Source organism: Harpia harpyja, chromosome 3 (assembly GCF_026419915.1).
Source record: "Harpia harpyja isolate bHarHar1 chromosome 3, bHarHar1 primary haplotype, whole genome shotgun sequence".
Lineage (NCBI taxonomy): Eukaryota > Metazoa > Chordata > Aves > Accipitriformes > Accipitridae > Harpia > Harpia harpyja.
The window spans coordinates 3,043,781-3,062,335 of NC_068942.1; the positions used below are offsets into that span (position 1 = coordinate 3,043,781).

Consider the following 18,555-nt stretch of genomic DNA (forward strand, 5'->3'; position numbering starts at 1 on the left):
TTGCCTGAGACAAGACAGAATTATTTCTCATAGAGAAAATAACTGGACCAACAAGGGGACTCTTACCCCAGAAAGGGATTTTTTTTCAGAGGCCAATTTTTACTTGAAATTTAGATTTAATTTTAAAAGTATGAGTTTCCATGATATCCTAACTAAGCAGAAATATTTCCTTGCATTTTTTTTAACTCCTCCAAAATGTTTGTAACCCTAAAGGGGCCTTATTGTGTGACTATGTATGAAATTGTTTAGAATCAAAAGTGCAACTGGTTAGTCATGGTCAGTCTCCACCCTAAGCATCATGCAAAGTGGAAACAAATGTCACCAAAACCTGAAAGGCAATGAGTTATTTTAATATTTAAAAAAGATATCCAGGTCCTGCTGAAATCAACAGCAAAACTTTCACTGAGTTCAGCAGGGAAAGGATTTTGGTCAACAATTAAAACAAAGGAAGAAAAAACATAATCTCTCCAAAATTAATAAGGAGATACAATTTTAAAAGTACAACTTGGGTTTTTTTGGAATGATCTTTTAAAATTATGCCAGTGACAGCTTAAGGTGTACAGAGATGCTTGCAGGAAAATGGAATGAAGTTTTACCTGGAATGAAGTTATTAAGTTCAGTCTGAATTATAGTTTCTCAGGAAAAGCTAAATTAATGTTTGTTTTGTTCTGTTTTGTACGTAAGTGAGTATACACGTATCTCTGCTGCTCCTCATTTCTACCAGGACCAGAATCAGTAGGCAAGAAAAGCTGTCGTAGTATTTCACAAAGCCAGGCAATATCCAAAGTCTATCAATCACAAGAGCTTTTCTCCTGAGATTCCCTGACAACAGGGGTTTAGATAAATGCAGATAAGCTTCGTATAAGTATCTGAACTTTAGAAGGCTTATCTGAACCAAAACATCCCCAAACTTCTGGCATCCAGTCCCGCTAGTTAGTGTCTGTAATACGCATGCCTCTCCACAAGAAGGTCCCGGTGGCTGTATTTTGCTGCCCTCCTTACCTCAGTTTCTCAGAGGGGATGGGATGAGCTGACAATTCCTTCCAGAGTCAGTGTTTCCATAAGCACATGGAGCATCTAGAGCAATGCAGTGAAGAAACTCTTCGAGCACCATCCTCTTCCAGTTCCCGGCTGGCATGCCCATAACCCTATGCCCAGTAATTCACATGCATCCCTAAATTTAGATTCCACTCAGCGCTGGCCCAGTAGCACACTGGTCTTACCAAGCCTGTTTTCAAGTGCTGCATTGTTAGCATGTTTCTGTTATCTCCCCTCCCCCTGTTGTCCAACAATTAGTTGACGTCCCAGGAGAATAACACAAAGACATTGTCAAAGCCAGAAAAGGCAATTCAGATTGAAACACCTCTTTCTTGGTCTCTGTTGAATCTTACTTGGATTTCCACTGGTGCCCTTGCTCCCTCACCCCTTATTCAGAAATAAATAATTCCATCCCAGATGTTTCTTTGCTTTAGGGCTGTTCTCTCTGCTCCAGTCACTTCCCAAGAAAGCTCTTCTGTGCTGCTGCTTTTTTTCTGTCCCAGGAAAAAAATTTTACCTGAATTTCCTATTCAGTAGCACATCACTGCTTTAATTCACACTTCTCATGGTCACTGGATTCCTCCTTGTACTACATAAAGCTCCACTTCTGCATAAAGCCTACAGAAAAAACTTGACTAAATGCAAAGTCCATTGCTTGTCTTGCTGACTGACTCTGTCATCTGCATATATCCCTGTTTCATTCATGTAAAGGCATTGCAGGCTTTTGAAAGTCAGGTCTTTTTGCACACGTATCTCTTACACCCTGTACATAAAATGTGGGTCGGGACTAGTGCTCCTGGTGATAAAATAACATTAATTACATTATCAAGAAACAGTAACAATAACAATAGATTTTTCAATAGTCAATTGCACTTGAATTCCATATTTTAGTCGGCCCTGAACCATCAAAACTACTTTGTGTTTCCTTGTGTAACCTACTGTTCATGCATATTATGATCCTTCTTTATGCAGCTGATCCATGGACTTTTTCAGTCCTGCTACTGTTCCTAGCTGAAAAAATTAGCACTTTCAATTAACAGACAGGGTTCATATTTTACAGTGCAAAAGACCGGCATAAGTTCCTATTTAATTATTTGCTCTGCCTCTTAATTTAGGTGTGTACATATCTGGAGAAAACCCACTGCATTTACTGCTTCAGAAATGACAGGTTTTGCTGGTGTTAAATATATACTTAATATGCAACAATCTAAATGTGAGCTACTCAAATTGAGAGGAAATAAATTTATTCAAGAAATGGGATTGCTTCCCTAAATCAGAAATAGCTCTTTCCATAATATCCAAGTCCATCATTCTCATTTACATCAACTTTTGTCAGTAGTAGTTGTAAGGGACAGCAGTGGGGCTAGATGCAGCTGAGATGTGAGTGGAAGCTCTGTGACTGTTTTTCTCAGACTTGACCAAGACTGCATATCTTGCATTGGGCAGCGTTAATGGGAAATAGGGTCCACAGTCCTTTAATACCTCGATGTAATCATCCTTTAGAAAATTCAGAACAAATGTAGATGTCCCTAGGCTGCCCGGACACTCTGAATATTGCAACTCGAGAGCTTGATGGGAGAAAATTATGTCAGTGGAATTAGTTGGTAGAATGACTTAGCAATAAAATCTCTGCAGCCAGGGATGTAGCCTCCTTGTGCTTTAGGTTATTTGCAGTAAAAATTCCTCCTACTTCCTGTACATCCTCCATACAAAGCTCCACTTCTCAAAACTCCAGGTCTCAGTTCATGGCTCTCAAGACACATACGGCTCTGAACCTTGCTATGAAACTTGGAGCAGATTTCATGTGGTTTAGCTGGGCCCCAGAAGCACACAACACGCTACAAATTCAAAGGCAGGAATGGTCTCTGATTGAAGAGAATCTTTCTGGTTGTAAGGACCCTGGGCTTACAAATTATTCCTGTGCATCACCTAGCACCAGAAGTATAAGGAAGCAAAAAAAAAAAAAGAATCTAACTAACTGGAAGAGCAGAGCTGTTAACAGCTCCACCAGAACCAAGACACTCAGAAAAAAATGGAAATTACAGAAGTACCAGGAACACTTCAGTCGCTAGTTACCAGGAGTCAAGGCTAGTGGAAGGAAGACAGTCAGAAGGAAGCTTTTTTCTGACAGTAACTGATACGTTTAACGGTTTTGGTTAAATCACGCAGAGTGCGCAAACAATTAAACCACATTTTAGAGATTAGAAGAGCTGTACATTGCATGTGGAAATGAAACACTAACAAGTCATAGGTGGCACAGGGAAGGGGAGCTGTGGAACAGCTTGTGTGTAATCTGAGGCTGAAGAGTCTTCTGTTTTGAGGAGGCAGCCGCGGCCCCTAACATGAGTCTGGAACAGCATGTCAAAGAGAGAGAGAGACTCCTGGGAACCCGAGAGAGAGACAATAACAAGAATATTAAAATTACAAGAAAATGAAGCTCCAAACAAGCTTGTGGAGGATGAGCGCTACTCTGACGCTCTATATGTGCTTAAGAAACCTGAGCATCATAAAACACACTTACGACACAAAGGAATTTGTAGCTTGAAGTCCGGTACGCTCAGGGTTTCAGCGGGGAGCATTAAGTGCACAAAACACTGAGAGGAACATTCTGTAAACCACATGCAAGGATTTTCTGCTTCATTTTATCAAGACAATAACAAGAGAAATGCATTGAACAAATCTGTTTAAAACAAGAAAGAACTGGAACACAACAAAATGATGTTTAACATTAAACACTATTGTCAGAAAATCAGCAGAAGTATGGTTTGGGGAGACCCTGAATATTGGTAAATATATTGCCTCCATGATAGGCAAAAATAACTTTATTTATGAAACTACCATGGACAGACTGTGGAATTCATGTACTCTATGAAAATAGCAATTTTTCTATCACACATACACATATTTTGTTTTGGTTTAGGAAGCACACTCTGTATTTCAATTAATTTTTTTCATTCCCTGTTTGTATATATTTTTTCATGCAGAAGAAAAGCCTATTGTGGTAGCTAGAGAAGTGAAAAGTAAGTTTCTTCATTTTTCCTTTATCTTCATGTTAATTTATGCAAGGGATAATAACATATTTGCTTCCTGGATCTGCTGGCTTTAGAAAATATTCTTATACCTTAAATATTTTCCAAGTAAAGACAAGACTTGCTTAAAGGCTTATGGTCCAGTGTTCGTGCAGTTTTGTATGGTAATAGAACTTGGTTTCTTATCCACATTCATAACAGTAAAACATCACAAAAAGAAAACTAGTTCCACTAACTACAGCAACACCCAAAGCCATGCAGCACAAACTGAAGGTAACAAATTTGGCTTTTTCTGGATAAGCAGTTAAAAAAACCATTTAGATTAGCTATTCTTGTACTCTGGTATTCTTCCCCATCAAAATGGGGATTCATTTCCCAAAGGAAAAATAAGAATTATAGCTTCTTCATTTCCTCTACTGAACTCTTAATTTTCTAATTAATAACATCCATGGAATAAGTACTTAAATTGTTGTAGCTTTTTGTAAAAGAAGAAAAACATTACCCTTATTTCTAGTGTTGTCTAATTAATTGACTAAATAGAGGCAGACACTTTTAAAAGAAAAAGTCATATTCTTTTGTTGATGATGCTTTAACTGCAATTCTCCGTGAATGACTGAAGTCCTGTAATGACCATTCCAAAGGTTCAATTCATAAAAAGTGTTATAAAGTTATACTATATATGCAGGCTTTTCATGGCATTCTGCACTTATTCCCAAGTACCACTTGCAAGTTTTGCTGCCATTCAGTCAGATTTTATATAAGAAGCAGAACAGGTGCATGGCTACTGAATCACCACAATAAACTCTTACTTACACCAGGTTAATGGGCATAATTTCTTGAATTAGTACTTCCTTAAGTAATTATCTGGTGTACCTACTGGTTCCAGTTCTATCTTCAGTGCCACATTCTGAGTATTAAGCTGTATTTCTGAGCTGCTGATAGTAAACTCCTAAAAAAGTGACCAGCTTATCAAATCTAGAACCTACTGCAGTTAGTCAAGGATTCCCATCCCAAATAATTATACATACGTGTGTGTGTGTGTATATCTAGCTAGCTAGCTAGCTATGTAAAAGTAGTCAGCTGAACTTTTATTTCCTTTTTTAGAGAGAAAAGAGGAAAAGAAAAAGACTGATATAAAAAAGGCTACGACTGAAACCAAGAAGAAAGGTATGGTTTGGGAATGTTTCTTATTGGCCTCATTCAGCTTTTACTCCCACTCCTGGCTCAAATCCCGTTGGTTTTTATTAGGTTAATCCAATGCTTCTGGCTCTGTATGGTCCTTCTCTTAGTTGCTTAGTCACTATTTTGCATGTTACCACTTCTTCAGTATCTGTTCAGTGTCTGATATTTTCTAAACTCTTTCTGACAAACAGAAAGTCCTGTTTGGTGGCCATCTATGGGCTTGTTAAACAATTTGATGGACTCCCTCTATGTATCAGGACACAGTGATACTTCCATACACAAAACTCATGGGAGATATCACTCAGTTCATGGTACACCACTTTCTGAATGTGGGGTAGATTTCTTTATTTATATTATAGAATCACAACCCAAACTTGCAGTGACCAAACTGCAAAGCCTTGATATCCGTCTAAATAACATTTTGGATCATTCATTCCCAGGAAGCATCTAAAATCCACTAAGGTCTTGCTTTCATGGGAAAATATTTATGTCATTCATTATTTTTTAATGATCTCGTTGCTACTGGAGCTTAAGCTAAAAGGTACCACATTCATGCACTGATGATCTTCGCCTAGCCTTTGATGAATTATTAAGGGTTCAAATCATCCATAGTTGATGCATACTGATTAATTTTCATTTGCAGCTGATTGCTCTGTGGCTAGTTGGGTGCAAGTGCTATATGGGAATAATCTGAACTAAACTCCCAAATAAGTCACATTTTTTTCAGCATGTGCCCACCAGGACTTGGCTGACTGCATATTTGAGTGTATGATTCAGAGTTTTAGCATATCAAATTACTCTCTTTAATTAAATCTTAGAAAAAGAAGGAAAAAAAGAGAAAGCTCATGAGAAGACAGCTGTCCCTGAAATTAAAAAAGCAGGTAAGAAATTGAAGTCTGTGTTTCTCTGCAGTAGATATCTGACTATTTAGTGTAAGCACTTTCAGGTTTTAAGCATTTGAGATAAAGTTCTATGTAATTCATTATCACTTAGAAATCCAAGCTGGAGATATATATATATAATATATATCACAGTATATTTTTATATATATATGTGTAATGTGTTTCCATTATATTATAGAGAGAGAGTACTTTATGCATATTATATATATGCATATACATATGTGTATATATAATACATGTAATTTTCAATTCTGTGAGCTTGGGATTTTTACAAAAACTTTAGAAACACTGCTTTCTCTTATACACTAAATCAGTCAAGAGGATAAGTAGTTTCAAAGGGTGTATGGCATGGAAAGACTGAATGGAGTGCATAGATTTTTGCATTAATTATTTCAGAAATTCAGCTCATTTTAAGTAATAAACAGAAACATCAGCATATCAAAACAGTTAATGTGGTAGAAAATAGTTATCTTTCTGAGGCTTTCTCTACACCTAGAAAATAATTTTTTCAAAAGTTAAAACTAAAGTTAGTGAGAGTCCTGAAACTCATCGTTTGTGCTTCATGCTATTTAGCATAAAAAGATAAATTTTTCAATATGATTAGAAATTAACATTTGGGTCTTGTCTACACTAAAATTGTTGTAACTTTTCTTTCCCATTATTTCAGTAAATTTGCAAGTATGTTTCATGCACAAATACAAACATATCTCCAGTAAGTGACACAGTATCATTAAAATCAAATCTCATTAAAATCAAGGAGAAGCAAAATGGTCAAGTCTAGTGGTTTGGTCATCATCTTAATATCTAGAAACACTGATTCTACTTGCTGATTTGTCAGACAGTTTCTGTATATCCTTCTACGAGCCATCAAGTACTCAGATGAACCTTTCTGTAGACTAGAGTAATGCCTAAAACCATGGAGAAAGGTTTAAAATAGGATTGAAAGATTCAGGGCTATAGTTTCTATGTCCTCAAGGCAAGCCTTGTACTCTGTTATGTAATTATTCAAATCTGTTGAATTTTATCAAAAGCCAAAAGGATATATATCCCATTGTTTACTAACATTGTAGATTATATATGCAAATTTCAATAAGCAACTGGCTTTTTGCCATTGAGTCGTACATGGTCTACGTAAGCTTTCCTATTCAAGTGTTTATGGACGGGAAGAAAAATGCTGATTTATGTTTGGTACAATATAAAAATACACAGAATGACACAGAATACCTTGGAGTACTATCCCGGTAGCCCCATACAACATAAAAATACACAGAATGACACAGAATACCTTGGAGTACTATCCTGGTAGCCCCGTATTTAAATAGGCTTCAGTCTTTTATAGTAGGGAGTGGCACACTGGGGAAGGGATGGGGATGAAAGGGAATACTCTTTTCCAAGTTAAGTTGCATATTTAAATGTATAAACACAGATTTAAAAAGAAAATAAGCTGACAATTCAAATATCTTTTCTAATTTTATTCTGGTTCTAAGCTTGTATTTCACTTGAGAATACAGAATTGTAAAAGATTACATTTTATGGCAGAGCTGCAGCATAAAGTTATTAATATGTTCATCTTCACAAGCTGTTGCTAAATCCAGTGAGTCATCCTACCAATGCCAGAAAGACACAAATGAGACAAACCGAGACATCTGCACATTTCTGTCCCTTTTATTAGCTCCGTAGGTTGTTGCATTTTGAAGAGTTTACTAGCCTTTGTGCAAGAGGATGGTAATCCATAATATATTCTAGCTACACATGTTGCTGTTATTCCTCATTCAGCTTGCTCTTTGAATGCATGTGTACTTTCTAGCTTTGACTGGCAGCACCTATTGTTATCCCTAAAAGGTTTTAAGCCTGAAATAATTGCCACATTTGATCAACAGAATAGTAGGGCATAGCCCAGTTTTGAAATGAGGCACCTCAACGTCTGATAGTATTTACATGCTTTGGGCAGACACGGCAAATGAACCTCAGAGTGCTTGAATCAGCAGCATAGATAAGCATCCAAAAGCAAGAGTGTAGGAACAGCTTCCAATTTTCTTACCTTTTCCTATTAAAAGGCTAGGCAGAGGCCACTGCATTAAAAATAAACTCCTCGCTCTGGTGTCCAAATCCTCGCTGGATGCCCCCCGATTTTGTGTCGCGTTTTTCTTCCCCCACCCTTCGCAACCCCTGCAGCCGATGTGTGCGCGGACCGTGCTCCCTCCTCACGGCCCCCCGCGCACGTCCCCGTGCCAGCAGGCACCCCGCTCCCACCTCTGCTCCTCATCCTCGCCTACCTCCTCCCAGAAGATTCACCCCTGCCAGGAGGGCCGTCAACCAGGCTTTCCCCACGGTGTTGTGTACAGGCGGTCAGGTGCAAGAGAGAGCGAGCCGAGGAGATGCTCCGTAAGCATTAAGTGATAAAAACATCTCTAAAATAATGCTCTGAGAGCAGCACTTCCCCCTCTTCTCCTCCATCTCTCTTCCTCTAACAAGGAATGCTTGTGATTGCAAATACTGAATATTCTTGCTGATTAATATTTTAGATTAGCCCTTTTGTCCAGGAGACAATTTTATCTCTGGCATTACCAGAATGGAGTTTTTTATTGCTCTCCATTAACTGCATCCCTGTGATGTATTTGTTTATTTGCATGCTGGCGCTCTCGTTCTCCATTCCTCTCTTCCTCCATTCCTCTCTCTCTCTTTCTGCTGCTGCAGAGGAGCAAGAGTCATCTAATGTGCAATGTTCTTAGTCTTTAGTACAGAGTGAACTGAAAGATTCTTAATTAGCTTTTAAAAATGCATTGTAGATAAAACCACATTAATCCTCTGACCTTCAGCTCATACAAAAACATTGTGTTAATTGTCCTGAAAAATAGATAATTCCATTGTTACAAACTCAGAGGTCTTGCTTAAACAAACATAATTGTCAGACACAAGGGTCTGGCACGGTCACACTTCAAAACATTTTACAAAAATCTATCCAGCGCTACTCTGGAGAAAGAAGGAGCTGCATCTCCAAATCCCCGTGAAGGGGCTTGCTGAGCCTCGGCAGAGACAAGCCTTTGCCAGGCTCTCCCAAAGCTCCCGGTGGTTGGGACACGTTGGCGTGGAAGGGTCCAGCCTGCAACCTGACTGAGGAAGGGGACCCTCTCTGTTAAAACTTTGGTGTCCAGCCCTACAGAAAAATGAATATGCAGAGGTTGGTGTTTTCAGGTACTCATAGTTTGCTTGCAGAGTGTTTCCTGATGGTCCCTTTCTCAGAATCTCAACAGTCTGGCACTTCTCTGCTCCTTCATGTATCAGCTTTCCTAAAACTTCATGATGTTCAAACGCAGCCTTTGCCTTTAAGTTTGATTGCTGCAAACTCCTTTCCCACTTTGTTTTGGTTCTCACAACAAATAACATAGGTAATAAATGAGCTTATAAAGCAATGAAAATGTCAGCCTGGATCATCACACCATTTCCTAACTAAAGCTCTGCTTAGCTATCATTGATGATCTTGCCTTCCTGTTATTGCTGAATAATTTCAAATAATAATGGTAATAAAAATACCTAGGTCTTGTGCAGCATTTTTTGATAGTAAATCTTAGAACCATTTTAGAAGGACAGTCAGTGCCTTTTCCTCTGCTTTCCACACAGGGAAATTTGGGTATAGACATGTGACCCAGGCCAGCTGTCCACGGGGCTTATGAAATATATCTTCTTGTCCTGGTTTCAGCTGGGATAGAGTTAATTGTCTTCCTAGTAGCTGGTACAGTGCTATGTTTTGAGTTCAGTATGAGAAGAATGTTGATAACACACTGATGTTTTCAGTTGTTGCTCAGTAGTGTTTAGTCTAAAGTCAAGGATTTTTCAGCTTCTCATGCCCAGTCAGCGAGAAAGCTGGAGGGGCACAAGAAGTTGGGACGGGACACAGCCAGGACAGGTGACCCAAAGTGGCCAATGGGGTATTCCATACCATGTGATGTCACATCTAGTATAGGAACTGGGGGGAGTGGGGGCAGAGGGATCACCGCTCGGGGACTAACTGGGTGTCGATCAGCGGGTGGTGGGCAATTGCACTGCGCATTCCAATCCTTTCATTATTACTGTTGTCATTTTATTAGTGTTATCATTATTAGTTTCTTTTCTGTTCTATAAAACCGTTCTTATCTCAACCCACGAGTTTTACTTCTTTTCCTGATTTTCTCCCCCATCCCACTGGGGGGGGGGGAGTGAGCGAGCGGCTGCGTGGTGCTTAGTTGCTGGCTGGGGTTAAACCATGACACTTCTGAATGCCAAACCTATGCTAGCTGGATTAAAGATCCCAAACTTTTAGAAACTTTGATCACTTCCCTAATGAAAAACTAGGGACACCAACCAATGCAAATGATGTTTAGGAAGAAAATGTTTTTGCTTAAAACCATAAGGCCTGATCAGCTGGACAAGTGTTCAAAAATCCCTACCCTCTGACCCCCAGTCACAAACGTTTTAAGGGTGTCAAACCCAGGTACCTCCCTGAGCAGTTCTGCTTAGCAGAGATAAAACAAGTCAAGGTCTTGGTGTGCAGATCCACTCACCCCAGATCAGGGAGCACGATCTGACTTGTATTGTGTTGGTACACGCGTCCTCCCAACAGAGCATCCAAGCCCTTATGAAGGACCATTGCAGCCCCTATCTAAATCAGGGAGCTAGGTTGCAGTGGTTGCACATCCAGTGTTGTGGATGCATCAATCATAGAATCATTTAGGTTGGAAAAGACATTTAAGATCATTGAGTCTAACCGTAAACCAATACTGCCAAGTCCACCAGTAAACCATAGAATCATAGAACCATTTAGGTTGGAAAAGACCTTCAAGATCATCGAGTCCAACCATCATCCATGCCCACTAAACCATGTTCTGGAGTATCATCTTGTTTATGCGCTTTTTGAATACCTCCAGGGACAGTGACTCAACCACTTCCCTGGGCAGCCTGTTCCAATGTCTGACAACCATTTCAGTAAAGAAATTTTTCCTAATATCCAACCTAAATCTCCCTTGCCACAACTTGAGGCCATATCCTCTCGTCCTATCTCCAGCCACCTGACAGAAGAGACCAGCACCCACCTCACTACAACCCCCTTTCAGGTAGTTGTAGAGAGCGATAAGGTCTCCCCTCAGCCTCCTCTTCTCCAGACTGAACAACCCCAGATCCCTCAGCCGCTCCTCATAAGACTTGTGCTCCAGGCCCCTCACCGGCTCCATTGCCCTTCTCTGGACACGCTCCAGCCCCTCCATGTCTTTCCTGCAGTGAGGGGCCCAAAACTGAACACAGGACTCGAGGTGCGGCCTCACCAGTGCCCAGTACAGGGGAACAACCACCTCCCTGCTCCTGCTGGCCACACTGTTCCTGATACAGGCCAGGATGCCGTTGGCCGCCTTGGCCACCCGGGCACACTGCTGGCTCATATTCAGCCGGCTGTCAACCAACACTCACAGCTCCTTTTCTGCCAGACCCCTTTCCAGCCGCTCTTCCCCAAGCCCGTAGCGCTGCCTGGGGTTGTTGTGGCCCAAGTGCAGGACCCGGCACTCGGCCTTGTTGAACCTCATACAATCGGCCTCGGCCCATCGATCCAGCCTGTCCAGATCCCGCTCTAGAGCCTTTCTATCCTCAAGCAGATCAACGCTCCTGCCCAACTTGGTGTTGCCTGCAGACTTACTGAGGGCACACTCGATCCCCTCATCCAGATCACTGATGAAGATATGACTATGATAAAGATATATCTGTGCTGCATGATACCATGTCATATGTTTCACAGCAGCCAGTGTTAGCAGAGGAGGGGAGTGGTGATGTCTCTTTAGCTACCAAAGTAAATCTTTGCTTTCTGAATAGGAAAAGTCTCTGAGGACTTAAAGTTACAAATACTGGGGTACATTTTAATGATGCCACTGTAACAATCAAGTGAACTTGCTCTGCAGTCATGAAAAAATAAACTAAAAGTTAATCTCAGATGTAAAAATTGAAAACATTACCTTATGACTGCCACAGAACCAGGTTAACCAGGTTATTCTTGCTACTCTGTCATCCAGTGACATCATGTAGGTGGGGGGAAAGTCTATGTTTAATCATGCTTTGGAAGAGGGATGTTCTAGTACAAGGTAGGCAGAGCAGAGTGGAGATAATCAGGCAAGACCAAACAAGACCTACCAGGTCCCAGTGATTTTTTGCATGGGTTGACTACAGATGCATTTGCATCAGCTGTATTTTCTTTCCTTTAAAGGCCAGTCTTTTTAATTTGCAAAAGAAGCAATGATTTAATAGGAAATGGAGGGAAAAGACCATTTTATACATCCACAGTGTGTTCTTTGTTATTGTGCTCTATACAAACAGGAAGATAAATTCTTCTGATCATTTTTAAATTCCTGGTCTGAACAACAACAAAAAATCCATTTAATTTTGTGACTTCCTTGGCTCAACCGTTACCCTTGCAGTCTTGATATTAATCCTTCCATTATAATAAGAGAACAACTACTGACACCTGGTGGCCAATTATCTTTCTCTGTCATTCTATGTGCCTGGGTTTTTTGTTGTTTGCTTTCAAATGCGGCTATTTAAAGAGTTTGCTGATGAAATGATGAACCTATTACGTATTTCCCTATGCTCCTTATCCTAATTCTTTCACGGCTAGAAAGGTGTTAGAATGTCATCCAAATGTGACACCATTCTCAAAAGAAAGATTTTGGAATGGCAGTACTTTCAGCACTGCAAAAAAAGTAAAAATGAATTAAAATATACTTTATGGCATAAGCTGGTACTTAGAAAAAAACCCATGCTTGGCACATCCACTGATCTAGAGGAGTAGATGCACACCACACTGCCTGAAATGCTTTGGGTTGATCCATCTGCAATGGATTGAATGCTTCATCTGGGATCCAAATGCTGATCCCAGATTTTTTCTGATGAGCAAATGGGTAGTGCTTGCACACATGTGTAGGAAGACATCTCTGTTGTCTCTCAATAGCAGGGTTTGAACCTCCTCATTCTGCCCTGCCCACTCCCAGGAGAGTATTTCCAGCTAGGAAATAACTGAAGTGCTGACAGCTTTCAGCAGCCCAGCTTGGGCGCTGCTGTGTGTCTCATGTTCCCTAATGTGATAGATGTCACACGGTAGATGTCAGCAGATGGGAGGGTGATGGGTGCTTTCAGAAGCACCCCAATGTCAGATCTGCAAAGGCCAGTGAGATGTAGAGGCTGTCTCAATTTAGGCTGCTTACAAGGGCAAAATAGAGTTGTGAAGCCAGACCAACAGAGCCCAAGGCATTTTGAAAGTGGCTGGTCACATACAGAAAGCAAAACATGTTTATTCACGAATTTTCTTGTGGCTTATTAGACAAAGTATGAAGAAAAGGTAAAAAACGGCAGTGGTGAGGAACTGGGGTGCACGTATATGTGTTACTGTGCACTTTGGATTGGCCAGGCCTGTTTTCAGAGTGGCTGCTACAACATGTAGAAGGTAGGAGTTTTGAGGGGTAGAACCCTGTCTGACTGTTTCTTTGCTTAATTTTTTTTTTTAATGAAAAAAATACACTGTAGTGGGTTGACCCAGGCCAGCAGCTAAACACCCACACAGCCACTCACTCAATCCCCACCCACCAACGGGACAGGGGAGAGAATAGGAAAAGCAAAAGTGAAAAAACTCATGGGTCGAGACAAAGACAGCTTAACAAGTGAAAGAAAGAGGGGAAAAAACAAGTGCTGCAATGGCAGTCGCTCACCACCTCCCACAAGCAGACCAATGCCCAGCCAGCCTGAGCAACAGCCACCCTTCCCCCTGTTCTTCTCTAACCTCAGTTTTTATTGCTGAGCATGTCATTATATGGTACGGAATATCCTTTTGGTGAATTTGGGTCAGCTGTCCCAGCTGTGTCCCTCCCAGGCTCTTCCAAGCTTGGTGGGGGCAGGCAGGGTGCGAAAAAGAGAAAGCCTTGATGCTATGCAAGCACTGTTCAGCAATAGCCAAAATACTGGTGTGTTAACAATGTTTGAGCCACAAATCCAAAACATAGCACCACATAGGCTGCTATAAAGAAAATTAATTCCATCCCAGCCAGACCCAGTACAGGAGCCTATAATTCATGTTTATTTGCAACTAGGTTTAGAAAGATTAGGAGGAGAGACAAATGTAAAAATTAAGTAACAGAAATAATAAGCAATGAGTTGCCTAGTGATTCCTTATGCAGACAGATGAATGTGTAAGAGCAATAATTAAGGGAGCACAGTGTGTTATGAGTTGAGAGTAAATTTAGGAACAAATCATGTTAAAGCACACACAAAAAAAAAAGAAAAATCAAGTTATGGACCTTAGAACTGTGTGATCCTTCTCTAGGGTATTACTTATCAATATTCTTTTGACAGCTTTCTCTGCTAGACTGTTCATCCACTTGTACATTTCTGCAGGGACCATGACTTGGCTTGCTGTGTGTTTGTACAACCTTCAACAAAGACCCTGGCTCCAGTCTCATCTTAACTATTATTTCAATTGGTAATATCATTATATGAATCAATGCCTGTACACCAAAGCCAATAAAAACATCTAGTTTTCCCAGCTGGCTGACTGGAGCTTCAGGTTTCATCTCCTGTACTACAGGCTGATTCATTCCTGACTAATAACTTGCTCATGACACTATTATGCATGTCAGGCCCATCCTGATTTTTGTCTTTCCTACTCCTCCTTTCCTGGATCCTATTCATAGCTCACCTGCTGTTTCCTGACATTTTTGCATTAGTGGAGGCTTCTGCTTTGACCTATAAGCTACGCACCCAGCTCTCAGCACTGGTTGTATTTACTAACTCACAGAAATGCTGGATTAGGGTTCCTGCACAGTTACCAGCAGGTGATGTTATTTACTCCTCTTTCTCTGACACAGACAGGGTTTAGTGGCATCTCCTGACTTTGATAACAATTTCCTGTTTGTGGGGCTTTGTACAACAAAATCACAGAAAGTGGAGATGGAAATGACCTACTAGGTCATCTAATCCTTCCCTCTGGCAATGCAGGATAATTCCTTACAGAATATCTTCAAGTGCTTTACCCAGTTTAGTTTTAAATGTCTGAAGTAAGTAGAACTCCATCAATTCCCACAGAAGATTATTCTACAACCTAATAGATCTCACAGTTAAGAAGTATTTTCATTCCAGTCTGCCTAAATTTTCCTTTGCTTAATTTTATCCCATTACTCAGAGTTATATTCTCTTGTGACACCCAAATATAGTCTTTCTAACCTCAGGGCCCAATTCCCTACTGCCTCATGTGTTATATTGCCACTTACATTTACATCTGGAAAGTAGCTTTAAAAGTGACAAGGTGAATGGCAAGTTGAGGTTGATATTTTCTCATACAGCTGTGAAATTATAAACCTTGCAACAGGGGACACAGACCATGGCCACACATCACCTGTCTACAAGGCACCGGTGAGACTGGAACTTGCATGTCGATACGGTGTCCAAATTGGAGAAAGAACAGAAAAAAGTCACTCAAGTTATTTACAAATTAAGGATATTCTTCACAGAGAGGAATAAAGTATTCTATTCATCTCTTCAGAAAGAGGTGACTTTGTTATTGTGGATACTAAGTACCTTCACAGAAAAAAAAAAGATTCTGGCTGCTATAGCTCCCTTTAATCTAGTAGGAAGAGTTTAACAAGAATGAATGACCGGGAGCTAAAGCTAACTGAATCCAGACTGAAAATGAGGTACACGTTCTTAACACTAAGAGTGATAAACTACCACAGCATAGGGTGGATATTGCTTTCCCTGATGTCTGCAGAAGATGATTGTTTACCTAATGGAAGATACACATCAGGTGAAGAGGTGCCTCGTTGAAATATAGGAGTCTCTGACAACAAAGTGTCGGACTAGATAACCCGATGGCATGTTCTAGCCTTGAACATTATGGAGGTATATCCTCAGAGATGCACATGATAAGTTAAAAGAGAATGCAGTGGAGATTCAGTGCAGGAATGCAGCTGGAGACAACCGTCTTGCAGGTTGATTGGAAAAATGGAAATTCCTTTCTGCATTACTTTTATAAGCCTTTATAAGCTGAACACATGACTGGTAGTCATGCTCTAAGTATTCAGTCTTCCATGGAAAATAGGAAAGCCTGCTTTTCCAATTGATATTTCCAGAAATCGAGAGACAGATATGACTATTCAGTAAAAATCAAAATGTATCTCCCCAAACAGATAAAAACAGAAGAACACAAACAGGGTCACAGTGAGGGAGAAGGCAAAAAATCCAGCAGAGTAGAGATGCAAACACAGCAGAAAAGTAATTCCCATGGTCTCCATGTGACTGGCTGTTAAGGGAGCCTGCTCCCAAAACAAGACAAAAGGCAGCTCAAATATGTCCTACACTGAAGGTTTCAAAGCACTCAGTGGACTTTGAAGTCTATGCTCCATCATCAGCAGTGATTGACAACATGATTTCAAAGATATTTAAGTGCCTAAAGATGTAGCATGGCACCTGGTGGGATTTATAAGCCCGTCAAAGTAGGCCAGGCACATAACTCCCATTGATTTTCTGTGAGAACTGAGCTCCTAAACACCTCTATCACTTTTGAATAAAGTACAGAGGCTGCAAGGTCACTGTGGTGTTTCTGAAAACATAGTCCCTTATTGCCTGTTGAAAGAGTTCTTCGGCTGGGAATGGTAACGTTATTCATACCAAGATCAAACCAAACACTTATGCCCTTCCAGGACATGGTTAGGGTTCAGTGTTCAAGAGCTAGAAATGAGGTGAAATGCAAAGAGGTAGAGTTAGAAACAAGTTTTTCCTGCCTTCCCCTCGTCTCTCCCTTACCTCTCCGTAACAAGTGGCTCAATGCAAAACTGACTCTCCGTTGCGATTGATGTGGCAGCTCGGAGGTGGAAGACTGACCTCCTCTGTCATTTGGTATGAATCCGCTTTGGAGGAAACTCTGTCTCCTTTCCCATCCTCGCCCACCTCCAGGTGTTGTGCAAAGCAAACTCTAGTAGAGAAGGTGAATATTCACTGTCTGAGGTGCCTGCTCGGTCCATGAAATGGCAGCAGCAGATGAATAAGCTTCAAGCACCTTTCAGCGGCCCCTTTGCTAACTATTGTGAGTTGAGCACTTCCAAGGCAATGCTGAGTATTGCTCAGCCCAGACCTGTTTCTTTGTGTTTGTTCTTTTCCATCTTTGACTGCACAAAGCAGGGAGTGGTGTGAGAAAGGCAAATGCTGAATGATGGTGGTAAGATCTGGTTGGCAAAGAATTAGAAATGTCAACCCTTTAAGGGAGGAGGCTTGGGCTTGTGCTACAAACTCACTTTTTGATGAGTTAGCAAGAGAATCTTCTTTGAGCAAAGCGTAGGAGTGAGTTTAGTGTCTGAGAGGCAATCTCTTCTGACGCTGCATTGCCAGTCTTGGAAAGAACTTTGGGGGGAAATGTGATACTAGAAATAATCAAGCCTGAAGGTGATACATATTCAATCTAAAGTCCACACAAGTAACCAAATAATCAGTTTGCCTTTGGACTTTCAGACATGTAGAATGAAGTACCTGTGCTGTGCCAGCAGCTGGGTGGCATAGCTTTAATTAAAGAATCTAATTCATTGCATCAACCCTGTTTATGTTGGTCTGGGGATTAATGTAATATTTATTTTTCCAGTCACATCCAGAAATAACAGGATTAGGATATGCCTGTGCCTCAAACAACACAAAGTTAATCTTTTTTATGAAGGAAAACAGTTCTGTGCCCTCAAAATAAGACGTGCATCTGAGTCAGCAGGCCCGATATTTAAGATAATTATTCTACGTGAAACATCCATGCACAGACACATCAGCCAGGTTGCAACGACATACCTACGCAGTGCTATCTATTTTCTGCTGTCGTTCAATGGATAAGTTGAAGGCTTGACCCACAGCTAAATAAAGTCAGTAGGAATCTTCATAGTTTGAGATCAGGCTGATTTTCTTTCTTTTCTTTTGCTTTACACTTAAAAAGAAAAAGTAAATTTTCCCTTGACCTTGAAATGATATTTTAAAAGCTTTTACTAAGTTTTAATGAACACATATTTGATAAAGACTTTCATGTCACTTATTTGAAAGTATACTTCAGTCTCTTGGATGCCTTTCCCCTAGAAAGGTTCATAGACCAGAGGTATTCCTAACTTGTAACAGGGCATCTTTTACACTTTACTCTTATTTTACAGTTGTTCAACTCTTCAGTAAATGTTCCCAATGGCATTGCTTGTTCTCTTGATCTGTTTTTCAAGAAGCAGAGCCAGATTTGTGGCTTTGCTATACGTAACTCTGAAAGACTAAATCTGATGAAGTATTATTGAATGATTAGGATAATAGAATGGGCAGATGTTCTTAGGCGGAAGAGCCATACATAGCTGGGGCTATAAGTGCATTGATTTTTAGCTTGATTGCAGTAG

The 18,555-nt window shown here is 40.5% G+C and overlaps 1 protein-coding gene across 13 annotated transcripts in view; it reads left to right on the forward strand.

Moving 5' to 3' along the window:
* The window catches only part of TRDN (triadin), a 242,223-nt gene that overhangs the window by 114,920 nt on the left and 108,748 nt on the right, over window positions 1-18,555 (forward strand). For 12 of the 13 annotated variants that reach the window (XM_052781181.1, XM_052781173.1, XM_052781170.1 and 9 more), the window contains 3 exons: window positions 4,023-4,058; window positions 5,172-5,234; window positions 6,068-6,130. In XM_052781181.1, coding sequence (XP_052637141.1) covers window positions 4,023-4,058; window positions 5,172-5,234; window positions 6,068-6,130 — 162 coding nt within the window. The remainder of the gene's footprint in view (window positions 1-4,022; window positions 4,059-5,171; window positions 5,235-6,067; window positions 6,131-18,555) is intronic. The other variant, XM_052781175.1, reaches the window with a different exon arrangement.